At 29.8% G+C, this 14,647-nt stretch overlaps 1 protein-coding gene across 2 annotated transcripts in view; it reads right to left on the reverse strand.

Moving 5' to 3' along the window:
* Positions 1-14,647, reverse strand: part of LOC118203107 (NPC intracellular cholesterol transporter 1-like) — a 67,540-nt gene that overhangs the window by 46,718 nt on the left and 6,175 nt on the right. For both annotated transcript variants that reach the window (XM_035375351.2, XM_035375350.2), the window contains exons 3-10: positions 13,800-14,037; positions 12,298-12,549; positions 7,598-7,821; positions 7,347-7,442; positions 5,164-5,464; positions 1,966-2,098; positions 1,584-1,786; positions 1,279-1,458 (exon numbers count right to left, since the gene is read on the reverse strand). In XM_035375351.2, the coding sequence (XP_035231242.1) occupies positions 1,279-1,458; positions 1,584-1,786; positions 1,966-2,098; positions 5,164-5,464; positions 7,347-7,442; positions 7,598-7,821; positions 12,298-12,549; positions 13,800-14,037 (1,627 nt within the window). The remainder of the gene's footprint in view (positions 1-1,278; positions 1,459-1,583; positions 1,787-1,965; positions 2,099-5,163; positions 5,465-7,346; positions 7,443-7,597; positions 7,822-12,297; positions 12,550-13,799; positions 14,038-14,647) is intronic.

The following is a 14,647-nucleotide window of genomic DNA, read 5'->3' on the forward strand; positions in this document are numbered from 1 at the left end:
TATGAAATGAAACATTTTTCAGTATTCTAAGATTATCTGCCAAACCCAGAAAAGAATCACTAGGCAAAGCACTATGTTACCAAAATAGGCAACCCAGAATTTTATATGTATTTATAAGACAACCAACTAATAGTTGTATATGCATTACACCAGCGAATAATACCACCATCTATCTCAGTGCTGGTGGTGGAATAGCATCTCACTTTAGCACAGCTTATGCTTCACACACGCATACTAGCCATTTCTTCAGCATTAAAACCTTCATTGTACGGCTACGAATACAAACTTCAGCCACGCATAGGCAACTGCTGAGAAATGTGTGTGCTGTGTTGACAATGATAAATTTAACAAAAATTTCTTTCCTTATGAAAAAAATTAATTTTAAAGCAATATTCAAGGGCTAAAAGAAAACTGTTTAATAGTGTTTGGATTAAAAATTGCTGATTTGTTATTCAGATAAGTTCAGACATGTGGGAATTTATTAAAGTTGGGACTTATGTGGACATATGTGGAAATGGACTTATATTGTTTCTCAAAAGTGTTTATGTTTCCAATTTGCTTTAAATTAATGCTGTTTCTGCAATGCACATAAATCAATTAACCTTATTTCACATTTATTTCTTAATGCATTTTTATTATCTCATCCCATATTTACGGTTTCCATTAAAGTTCCTCTTTTTAAATTTGTTTCATTTTTTGGATACTTTATTTAAATTACAGTTGGCAATCCTGGAATTTATACTAGCCACTTCACAGTATGGAACAAATTAAACACTGTTGCAGATTATTAAATTAATTAATTAATTAAATTTGAGAAAATAAAATTAGGTACTTCTAAATACAATTACATATATGATCAGAAATAAGCCTTAGATCATAGGACATGGGAGAACATTTCAGAAATCTGAATCAGTATCCTGAGTGAAGCTCGTGTTTTGAGTCAGAATTTCAGAGATTTCGAATCTTTAAAAAATGAATTGCAAACATTAAGGATGCAGGAACAAATATAATTACTGGTGAATGATGCAGGACAGAAATTGGATGATGCAAAAATTACCTTTTATGTGAGGGAGATGAAAAATATAAAAATGTTGTTACGTGGGTTTGAGCAGTTGATCCTATCCTCTACAATACAAAGCGCTATCTACTGTGCTAACCTTTACATGGGTAGAAGTGAGATAAAACTAAGATTTCTACATTTAAAAATTGTGCATGAAAGATGACAATATTCTGATATATAAATATAAAATGCTTAGAAACAAGTAGAATTTCACTCACTCAGATTCCCAAAGTCTTGAATTTAAATTTTTATTAGCATCATAGAAATTGGGGAGAGGAATAGTGATTACTAGAGCCTGAGCTGTCTCATACTCAGAATTCTGAAACCCTCCAAGAACTACATCAACAGAATCAAGTGGACCTCCATAAGGTGCAAAACACTTAGGATCTTGAGGGTTTCTGTTTTAAAAAAAGGAGGGGGAAGAAACATTAAGATAAATTACAGTTTATGAGTTTTATGAATTGAAATGATTTAGAAGAAAATTCATCATGAAATATATAAATCTAAAAAAGAAAAGACTTACAAAGAACAACTTTTGAAATGGGAGAGATATCTCATTTTGTCCTGCAGGCGATCAGCATTTGACTGAAAAAATCCAAACACACTTTGAATAGCACATTCTGCATTGAGAGGTTTCAGAGGAGCTAAACATACATCTTTAAGCTGTATTGTCGAGTTACCTAAAGAAGCTGTCAGATTCTGAATTTGAAGTTGGAGATCTAAAGCCTAAACATTAAAAGCAAAGATAATATCAGCTGTCATAAAAATACATACTGCTTTGAGAAACTGTGAAAAAAAAATAATAAAATGTAAAGTGAAAAGAGCCCGATAAGGTCTTTAGAAAAAATATCAAAAGCAGCTTTAAAATATAAAATGAAATTCTAATAGGCAAAATCTGGCCTTACGGCTAATAAAAACTCTTGCTCAAAGACTGGACCCCAAGTAACATTCATTATTTCATGATTTATGACTGCAAGATGCTGAAAACTATTTTGATTGACTGGTGTGATGATAATTTGTTCAATTCTATAAAATGGCCTGCAAAATAAAAATAATATTATAAAAAAGATTCATATGATAAAAACTATTATATCACAAAACTGCATAAAAAAAGAAAATAACTGTATTCAAAAAAGCATATTACTTCATTTCCAAGAAGATTTATACCAAGCTACAATTTCTTATCCAAAGAAAATGCTTAACTTATTTGAATACAGTTTATTCTTTAATATCTTTTACTTCTGGTATGAATACTGCATAATACACTAGATTTACAATGGCATAAATTATAATAGAATAGTTTTCATAACAAAAAAATGAAAAAAAAAATTAAATATAATTTAAGCACATTTTAACATGAATATATTATGTATTCAATAACCCAATACACTTATTAATAAATTTTAATCTATTGCATTTATTCAAAAAAAATTTTTTTTTCTTTTCTTTTTTCTCTCTCTCTTTCTCTATATTTTTTAATTTGGTAGGGTCTTTTGATCAGGCATTTTAATAAATAATACTGCAGGATAAAAGGAAAATTTAAATTATAATACGATACATAATAAGTATCCTGTTTAAATACTAAATATATATATACTATATATATAAACTGCATTACTACCACTAATTAAAATGCCAATGTCTACTTGAGCGATTCCAATTTAGGCCTGTACCCCGCTGGTATGCTTGAAAACAAATATGCAATTTATCATTAAATTTCCCCTAAACTTTTTTTTTCCATGCTATAGTAAAATATTCTATTTTAGACAGCTTGCTTTTCATTCTAATAAGAAATAAATAAATTCTAATCAAAACCATACTCTCATGAAATATTAGCCGACATTTTTATTTCTTAAAATAAAATTCTTATTTTCAAGTATATATGGTATACTCTTTATGACCAGAAGTTAGTGTAGCATAAATAATAACATAATTTTTACATGCTAAGATATGGCACATTATGTTTTATAATATAGTCTTTATATTCTTTATATATCTAAGTACATTACACTATGGAAGATTTTTTTTTTTTTTTTTTTAATCTTCTGGAGTATTTACAAAAATTCCTGGTATATTTTTCTTCTTATAAGCTATGATGTTTCCCAGATGGTATAGTAGTTAGAGGAGCCTACTGCGGTATCAAAGGGTGCAGGTTCGAATCCCAGAGAAAACATGGATGCTCGTAAATGTATAGTGTCTTCGCAGCATAGGAGCACTCTTATGGCTAGCCAAAAGTCCTCTGTAATTTTTTGATAGAGAGGGGGGGGGAGACCCTCAGACCACCCCTTGGGGCACTCTTCCTCAAAACTGGGATGAAAGTAGAAGTCCAACCTCCTTGAGGCTCTGGCAACCATTCTTCCATACATGGACAAAACAACAAGAATGCAAGTTATGATATTTTACTGCTTTAGATAGATTCTTAAATTGAGGGCAATTAATGCATTTAATCTGCATGCATGTAATCAAATTTTTCAGGCTTAATATGAAACATAAATGATTTATCCTTATTTTATATTTTCATTTACATTATTTGCATTGAAAAGCACATTCTTCTGTTTTCAGATATGAAAATATTATGAATGCAAAAATTGCAAAATATTTATTTAGCAATTTCATTGATTAATTCTACTAAATGAGGATATAAATAAATAACTTTATTTAGAAACTACAAATAAAGAATAAGGATACAATATTTGGAAGTTTTATTTGTTGATTAAATTAAATAGGTAAGCACTTGAAGCCTATTTGCCAAAGAAGATGGATGTCTACATGAAAGACTTTTAGAGGAAATTAACTCATATTTATGTTACGCACATGAAAAATTACAAAAAATATTCATTCAGCCAGAAAAATCACTGGCATTCAAATCCATGATGAATCACTGGAATTAAACTAGGTATTAATACTCATACACTTGGTCACTGCTTAACAACTCAAGATTAAAAAAGCAGTTAAATGTAAGTAGTCAGTATTAGTATAAAATATCTGAATATATATATGTAAGTTGTAGTCTTAAAAGGTTTGAGGGCTTTCTTGTTTTATGAAAAATAAAAATTATTTACATCAATAGGACTCAAAAAGTGATAAACAAACATAGATTATAAATATGAGTCCTGCAGTAACAGTAATATATTTGATATGACTATTTCACATAAATAATAGCATGATTTTTGCATGCAAAGTTTTCAAAAAATTTTTCTATTTAATACATTCATCACTATGGTCGAACTTTGTCTGCCAGGAATAGTTGCTAAGTATAGCAATAAGATGTATCATCCTACACATTGTTTCTTTTTATATTATTGAAGAGTTTGCATGTGGCTTCTTAAATAACTTATCTGAAAAAATAATCAAACAGGTGAATCTGTCACCAAACCAAATTTTATTCTGGATTAAAATAAATATATGTGTAGTGTGAACATATCTGATTAGCTGCTTTCACACTACTACATTGAGAAAATCATTAAAATGGTATACATAAGTTGAGTTTTAGCATTATAATACAGCAGTTCCTAATGAAAGTAATATATATTAAAATCAACAAAAGCTACCAAACATGTAAATGAGTTGTCTGTAATTGTCACTAAATTCAGCACAAAACTCACTATGGAAAACCTGTATCATGGATTACCTCGCTTTGAAAAATATCACAGCTAGAACTATTCTAATATTTTGTCATATTGTAACCTAAACAAGATTTGAATATACATGTAAGACACTCATTTGCACTGTTGGCAGATCATGCGATTTTTTGTAAATTTGCTACTTTTTACAAAAGTATTTTGGTAAAATTTATGTGTACATGATTTTGTGAAATTTTTGTTACTCCATCACTTTGCAACTTTAAAGATTTTTTAATATATTGTAAAATGCTCATATGTCAAAATAATGCACCTATTAATATTTTTAGGTGTGCTTGTTGATTTGTTAAGTCAGTATACCTATGAATGCTTAGCATAAATTTTAAAGCACTTGAAATTTCCTATTCTGAATACCATACAACTAAAATTCCCTCTCCCATTTCAGGATTTGGGGCAGTGTTTCACATCTGACAAGACCATAATTAAAATAACATAGAAAGAAAAATAGTTGCATAAACTAACCCAAAATGAATATTAAAATATTCCATGTCTTGTCTTGCTTGACTATGAGGAGATACCCAAAGGTCAACTGGATTTGTGGTTACATCAAAACTGAATATGAGGCCTGAGGAAAGAATCAGACAGACACATAGAGAGATAATCATAATTGTAATGGGTGTTCTCGAGACCAATTCCCCCCATAAAACAAATTTCTTTTCTATATACTCTTCCAGCCAACCCCCCAACTTCTGGAACTTGGACGGTTCTTTGTGAAGTTTTTTAGATAATCTCCTTCTTTCTCTTTCAGAAATAGCTCCAGAATCTGAAAACATAAAAATAATATTTAAAAAATTGCTAATATAGTTTTTTGGGGAATGAGGCATAAAACCCAAAGCTAGATAATTAAACAGAAACATTATAATTTTTAGTTCAGCTCAGTTATTTAAACATAATACACAATAATAAGTAATACAGAACAGAAAATGAGACATCTTTTAAATAGTCTAGCTGTTTTGTATGAAAAGAATTTTAATATCAGATGTAAAAATTTCAAATTCACCTTAGAATCTGCACATCAATTAAGTGATAAATTAGTCTGCTAAGGCAAACTCTTAATTTAATTTAGAAGTAAAGAAAAATTTCTAACAAGTTTCATTATATAATATATATGGTTAAAAAAGGCAAAAATTAATATACTTTTAAATAGTACAACAAAACCAAAATCTTAAGTAATGAGTATGCATAAGGAAAAAGAGAAAGTAAGAAACTTTTAGTATTAGATTGTTAGAAGAACATAACTTCCTGCTGTACAAGGAGGTTGCTATGAAATAGACATGAAAAAATTTTAAGTAAAAATGAAGAAATTAGAGTTAGCAATATATTTTACATTTATTACATAAAATATATTACTGACTGCATTTCATTTAAGTGAAGTTTTTACGGCTAACACTTAGAAGTTATACTGCAGAGCATGAAAATTATAGCATTTGATTGAAACACAAATAGGGATTTCAGACAATTCTGAACCTGTGAGAGGAATGAGCTAACTCATTAATGTTGCTGCAATAGAGCAAAATTTTGGATGCAAGTTAAAAACTGGAAGTGACGATTTTCTTCCCAATAATGGAATGCTATCACAAACTTCTCCATTTCCTTCATGAAGTTGCTATGAAGAACAACTTTTGATGCTTCAAAAACATTCATATTAATGGAAAATATTTAAGCTCACTTTTTCAAAAATTGTAAATGACTAAAGTTCCAAATCTGTTCCTGTCAACGGCACGGAAATACTACAAAGCTCCACTCTCAGTCTTTCAATCAAATGGTTCAACTTTTGCACACAGCAACTTTTGCACACATAACTTCTGTTGCAAATGTTACTAGTAGGAACAATGACAGTGCTAAAATGTATGTTTATTCTGCTAATTTTTTCATTGAACTTCTTCATTTGCTCACTAAGTTAACAGATGTTTATATTATCACTTGATTGGCATTTTAATAAGAAAATATGCATTAACTTTTACTACCTCCTCTCAAAATGGGAGAGTTTTTATGCTTAAATAATTAATATATATTCTGAATATATTTCTTTGAACAAAAATTACATAAACTGGTAAAGAAAAATAACCAATTATCAGAAAAAATTACACAGATTCAATAAAGTTTATTTCCCAGAGTAGTTTTAGTAATTCTATGGGTATAAGAATATGTTGCAAATAGATAGATGTTCTATTAGCTTTGGAAGGTCTATCTTTACGAAGAGAATAATGTATAGTCATATTTGCTTTAGTCATTGGAAAGATCATAAAAACATCCTACCACTAGACCAGTTTCTGCAAAGAATATCCCCCTCACCCCCGAAAAATCTAAAAATATTAAAAAATGTCATTAATGCAAATGCTGTCAAATTTGGACTACATTTATACCAAAAATGACAGTATATAAAAATTTCCTCCATAAATTTTTAAAAAAAAATTTCAGTTTGTTTTTATACATGTAAAAATATCTTTAAACCGAAATATAATAGTTTTAAAACATATAAAGTTGAAATTATACAACTAAATATTCTGTAATTTATATTATTATATCTTGATAAACAAAAATAAATAAATAATTAAATAAAATAATTACAGTTAAAATTTAAAAAATGAAAATAAGAATACTTTATAGAAATTACACTAAAAGAAAGAGATCACAAAACTTACTAGATTTAGACCGCAAAGGTTTAATTTCTTCTAGCGAACCAAGGTTCACACCAGATGGCAAACCATTGCTTGTTTGCAATGGTATAGCTTGTGACACTGCAATCAAGAAATTAATTATACATTGTATAGTTAACACATTACATTCGCAGTAAAATAAATAATACCGAAATTTCAAAGGAGGCATGTATTCAAAATTTAACATTAATCACAAAAATATGTGCATGATATTTAGACATCAGATTAATACTCACATACTGGATCTGAAGTCTTAATGCAGCAAAAAATGAAAGTGACGATTATAAATAATAGAACAAAAATTAAGACAGCAATAAGTGTTGCACCATCAATTTTAAGTAATGAAAAAGGTTCAGAAACTGGTGGAAGGTCTGGAGATTGTAAGACAGCAACAGAACATGCATCTTTACAATCACTGCAAGAACATGCATCAAATCCTGGTCCAGGAGATTCAGAACATCTAAAAAAAAAGAATGTTTCTAATGAACAAGGCATAAAAGTTACACAAAACCCTTAAATTAGGAAAATAATGTGATGCTTTTAGAGTAAAAAGAGAATATTTTTGAGAGGTTATTATGAATAAATAAAAATGCAGTTTTTAAAGAGCTACTAGCATGTTGTATGTTGTCTGCAAGTGTAGATAAAAATACATGTGTTCATGCATTATACTGTATATTCATATATTTATATATAAAGCATTGGAAACTTCATAGAAAGAAGAAAAACAGCAAGCGATTTTAAAATCAAACAACTTAATAAAACAGTTGACACAGACACAAACCAAACAGTAGAAATAAATTACAAAATCCAATAAAGGAGAGATCTTTACATGATATAGAAAACGGAGTTATTTGCATTTACTGTCATGATGGACATAATATTGATTTTCTTAGTGGAAAGAAAAATGGACATATAATTGAAAACCGGATTTTTTTTTTTAAATACAATTTCAATGGTAAATCTCAGATAGACAATGTAACAAAATTAAAAAGCAAAAATTCCTTGCTATTGGCAGCAAGACTAGTATGTTTCCTGAATGAGATGACAGATGAACCTCAAAAGAAAAAATTCCATTTGAGAAGAAGTAAAAATATTAATTTATAATGTATTACTAGCACTTAAAAATAGCATTTTGTTGAACTCTGTCCAAGATATAAATAATCATATAGCAGAATATGTTAAAATTCCAGAAAATCAGCAAAATAAGAATTATGCTTTCACATTTTTAGAAAACATTAATTCAAAGTAAAAACTGACATGATAAAAGAATTCAAGGCATCTGATTTTCATACTTCAAGTGTTAACAAAGGTACTCACATTTCTATCACCAAATGTTTAGTACTATTCTTAAAATTTAGATGCAACAGAATAACCTATATAGAACACTTTTTGGTGGAATAATTCAATTAAAATCTTGTGATGTTTTTTCAGCTACTTCTGCAATAAAATATAATTCCATAGAGAAAATACATTGATTTACTAAAAAAATAGTTATGCTTATTTCTGATGGAGTAGCTATTATGCTATGTAAGATTAATGGAGAAGCAGTAAAACTAAAAGAAAATATATAACATTTGGTTCAACACGACTGTGTTGCCCATTGTGACGATTCAAGTATTTGCAGTGCTTCTAAGAAGTTAAATTCGCGAAAGCTTTTAAAACCTTTATGAGAAATGATATACACTGAATTTTTTAGATCTGCAAGAAAGTAAGATACACTTCAAGTTATTGTTACTGCTTTAGAAAATGAACCCCTTACCTTTAAACCATTAAATGAAGTTAGGTGATTATCTAGATATTTTGTAATGAAAGCTATTACTATTAAAAATTATGAAGCATTAATTAAATATTGTAACGAAGATGAAATAAATCCTATTTCAAAATACTGTTTACAGAAATTGAAAAATACTGAATTTCAAATAAATTCAAATGTTATGAAAGATATTTTTGAAGAACTTGTAGCATTGTATAAAATGTTTCAGCAATGTGATCTAATGCAACTTGATGTACACTTTACTTGAGATAAAATAAACAACAGTATATTAACCACAACAGTGTTATTTGGAGTAACATAGCGAAAATTGTTCATAAATTTGAGAAGAAAAAAATTGAAACTGACACTAATTCTAAGCTAACTTTTATAAATTTCCTCTGCTCCCATTTAAAAGTAAAATTTCTTGAAAATGAAGTACAGTAATGGGCAGCTTTTGATTCGACAGTATTAAGTGCATGTGATTTCATTTAAGGAACAGAACTAATCAAAAAATTATGTTTAAACTACAGTAACATATTAACAGACAAAAAAGCTCTGCTACAATGATACAATAAATTTACCACGTGTGAAAAAATTAATAGTAAATTGATAACAAATTTTTCAAATACATAAATGTTTTCATTACATGATGAATGATTTTCCAAATTTCAAAATGGATACTTGTGGAACATTTCTGGAACCTAGCTATGGCTGCGAATGAAGTGTCAGTTTAATGAATTTAATACAAAACAAATAAAGAAATCGTTTGAAAGAAGACCACATAGACTTGTTAATGCAAGTAAAATCATATTTAAGAAGGTGAAACAATATCAGTTTCTATCGCATATAAACTGAATGGTTACATTTTAAAGACTGGAGAGAAAAAATTTAATATATATTTATAAAAAGGCAGCATTTATTTATTTATGTTTTTGATAAATCTCAACATTATTATAATTAAGCTACATTTTAGTAAATATTTTGTTATGTTTACATGTATATTAAAATGATAATTTTTATAATTAATACACTGACGAACCAAAACATTATGACTATCCCCACATTTTTCAATAAACTCATCTGAATGATGTGGAGGGCATGCAATTAAGTCGGAATGGTACTTAACTGCACCTTTAGTAGGCAAGGAATTATTCTTATACTTACTTTTGTGAGTGATGGGAAAGGCTGCTGATCTAAGGTAATCTGATAGAGGGCAGATTGTAATGGCCTGAAGACTCAGAACGAGTATCTGCAAAAGTGCACGACTGATAGGTTGTTCTCGATCTGCCATTATTAGCATTTATGCAAAGTGGATAAATGACAGTGAAACCAGCAGTGGATGCTAAGTGTCGGACATCCACATGTTATCAGAGAAAAAGGATATCAGACACTGTCTCTGACTCAGCCGACAGGCCAGTATGCTGCAGGTCCAAGCACAAGTGTTTCAGAATACACAGTTCAGCAGACATTGTTGGATATGGAACTGTGCAGCAGACGTCCCACTCTTGTGTCTCTGTTGACCAAGAGTCAATGTCAACTACGGCTACAGTGTGCCCATGAACATCAAGACTGGATCATGGATAAGTAAGAGACAGTTGCCTGGTCAGATGAACCTCATTTATCACATTGATGATTGTGTCAAGGTACACCACCTTCCAGGCAAACAGTTGCTTCCCCCCCCTTGTACATCAGGTCATATACAAGCTGATGATGGTATTATGCTTTGGGGCACATTCTCATGAGTGGCTCTGGGACCCTTAGTTGTGGTAGAACAGACCATGAAAGCTGTGGACTTTCCGAACATAATTGCAATCAGTTGTACCCTTACATGGCGTCTGTCTTCCGAACTAGAAATAGAAATTTCCAGGAGGATGATGCACCTTGTCACAAGGCTCAGATTGGGTTGGAGTGGTTAAAACAGCATAAGGAAGAATTCGAATTAATATCCTGGCCACCTAAATCAAAGTATCTTAATCCAATAGAGCCCATTTGAGATGTCATAGAGTGGCAGCTCAGAACTTAAACACCACCATGTTAGAATATCTTAACTTTGCATGACTGCTGCTTACACATTTGGTACAACCGTCTCCAGTCATGTACCAAGAACTTGTGGCATCCATGCCAAGGTGAGTTGCAGCTGTTTTGCAGGCCAAAGTTTGCACAACACAATACTGAGTAGGCTGTCATAATGTTTTGGCTCTTCAGTGTAGTTTTTAATAAGTGTTTGTGAAAAGAGTGGATGTTATTAAAATAGAATTAATTTAAATGTAACAGCAAAAGTAAAAAAAAAAAAAAAAAAAAAATGTTACACAAACAATTCATGTAGTAAAGAAAATTGTACATCAGTAATCAAAAATTAAAACAAATACTGGTGAGGACTTGCATTCCCCCCCCCCGATACAATGCATGATACAATTCAACATGATTGATTTAAAGAAATAATGAAATTTACCCAGATTGACAAAAACTCAGAAAGATCTCAATGATCATCCATCAGTACAAGAACAATAAAAATGTATTAGGCCTAAGCCCACTTCATCAAATGTAGATGTTGCAGATAATGACAAGAAATTGCCTTATTATAAAAGCAGGAATTCACAGACAGCCAATGTATGTGTTCTATAATGTTTGCAAAAACATTCCATAATGTTGCAATGTTCCCAAAGGAAACATTGTTCCTAGGGGAGATTTTTTATTGCAACTTTCTGAATATCTTTTACAAAAACATACGATTTCCAAATGCATGCTCTGTTCCACAAATTTCATTTCAGAAATAAAAACTAAACTTTTGTGTACAATGTGAATTTGAAAAATGTAGTGAAACCAGAACTGCAGATATATGGTAAAAATGCAAAGGATCAGCTTGTGGAAAATGTGAAAGTGCAGTAAAATAATTTCCATTTGTGAAATGAAAATATCTCTTATCAAAACTGCGTCAAATGAAAAGAGGAAAGCTGAGCATGCTACATTATGCAATTTATATATATTTCATTTCATATCAATGTAATTTATAAATGTTTTTTTATCCACATTAACTATGCAAATATTCACAAATATATTTTAGTATACTTACCTTAAGTTAAAAGTAACAGTGTCAACTTGTTTTTACTTAAAATATCTTTTTGAATCTAATTACATATATTTATAAAAAATATGAAATCCAAATATAAAAAAGATACTAACTTAGAAGATGGTGCTCTCATGGGGTAGAAAACTTGTCCATCATGATACACAGTATTTTCAACATGTAATTCATAGTGAGTTTTGAATGGAGAAAAAGCACCTTCATCAGGAGTTGATCCCATAAACTCTGTCCAACGTTCAGGACTACAGTGTGCACTCCCCCATGAACCACACACTCCATAATCCATGATAAAAGAACCAGGAGTTAAACCTTGCAATCCTTTACAAGAATCATAAAGACTGTAGACATATCTAATAACAAAGAGAGTTACAAATTTATTATCAAATAAAACAATATTACCCTAGTGAGATAAAAAATGAAAACTATCTGAAGCAGAAAAGTTAAGTGAAATTTTGACAAATATTGAGCAGAATTTTAAAAAATTCATTAAAAAATACAAACTGCACTTAATTATACTTTAAATGTCAACTTTTATGAACTTAATGAATTAACATTAATGTATCCCAAAACAAGTATATGATTTCTGTAAGTGCATATACATTCAATGCTAGATACACATAGGAAGCTACTTAACTGGAGCTGAAATACTGCCAGCTGGACATAGTCTGCCATTAATTGTTGTTGCAGCCTCTGCAATTCGAAGAACTCTTTCTACTAAGTTTCAAATCATACACCTGCAGGAATTTGCTTTTCACTGATTCTGCAACATGATGAAAAGTTCTATGATGACTTTGATATGGTTTTGTTTGCCTTTCCACTGGCACTCAACTTATGCTAGAGATGTTTAACTGCTTTCAGTTAAACTCATCCACTCCTTTTCCTTCTAACCATTTAGTTATAGTTTTTATTTTATGAATGAGAAGAACAGTCATTTGGAAAATGGTACAAGTTAGTTTCAAACTGTGCTATTGGTAGCACAGAAATGTCTAATATAGTCTCACAAACTTTAGCATTGAGGTTTTAAGGCACAAAAACCAGTGGATGAAGACAGGTGCATACAATAGTATTGATTTGCTTCATTTTTATTAGTCCTCTAATAGCTCTTTCACATCTTCACTATTAACTTCCAAACCCATGATTTTGCCTACAGGTACAATAAATAATAGAAAAATCCTAAGTGTCAATATCATCAAAATTTTTGCCTGCAATACAATCTCGCTATAATTTCCTTCAGGTTGAAAGCATCAATTCCTTCAGGTTCCGCAAACAAGGCACTACCCTGTTTTATTAATAAGAATTAATGGAAAGTATTAAAATAATTTGAAAATTTCTGAGTGTTGATTTTGTCTCAGAGAATCCGCAAAACACTTTTGAAAATCATTTACTGCCCACCTGAGTGTTCATATAAGATATTCTATGTTCAAATAATTTGTTTGGGAACCAGTTTATGTATGATGGGAGACATCCGTGATCTGAAGTTCCACTATAATTTCAATCAAAGTCACTTAGAATAAATCAAAATTAATCACTTAAAATAATTAATGAGTAAAATAATCAAAGATATTGAATAATAATTATTTCAGAATTTCAACAAACTTACTGTTTTGAAACATAATAAACAACTTCTTCAACTACTACTTCACCAGTCTCATATTCCCGGCTGCGATTTACCCGAAGAAATCTACTTTGCCATGGTGTACAGGACAAATAGCAAATGATTCGGCGAAAGTTATGAAAACAGGATGGACACCGTGAAAATCCTAATACTTCTACTAATTCCATTTGTCCATGGAATGCTACCAACTGTTCAGTGCTGCAGCAAACATGAGGATCATTATCTGAAACAATATTAAGTAATTAATACCTACAAATAATAACATTTTAGTTTGGATTTTCAAAGTTTTAACACAAGATTTATAAGATTTGTTAACACAAGATTTGTAAAAAAAAAGTCAATCTTTTTTTTTTTTCCCCAAAACTTTTTTTCATCTAAACTGATTAAATATGATTACTGATTAAATATTAAATATGATCAAATATTTAATCAGTAAATTTAATCTCAATAATATAAGACAAATTTCAATATAAACAACCTGAGAGTCAATGTTCAGATACTTGATTCAGATCAGTTCAGATACTTGATTGATCAGATTGAGAGTCAATGTTCAGATCCTAACCAAGTTTCATATTACACATAATGCAAGTTGCAGTGAGCTGAATGATGATAAGAAAGCTCATGAACAGAATGAAAGCACTTTTAAAATTATAACAAAGGCAATAAGATTTTTTAGAACTCTGATTATTTTTGTTTTAATTTGCCAAGGATTATCAGTTTTTTAAATTAATAAATTTTAATTTTCTATTCAAATCATCTACATAAAAGGAAAAATAAATAAATAGTTTAAAATCCTACTCAATTATATAATTCTTGAATTACTAAATTAGTCT

This window comes from Stegodyphus dumicola, chromosome 3 (genome assembly GCF_044657685.1).
Source record: "Stegodyphus dumicola isolate Sdum_Otavi_A_Nest chromosome 3, ASM4465768v1".
Classification (NCBI taxonomy): Eukaryota; Metazoa; Arthropoda; class Arachnida; order Araneae; family Eresidae; genus Stegodyphus; species Stegodyphus dumicola.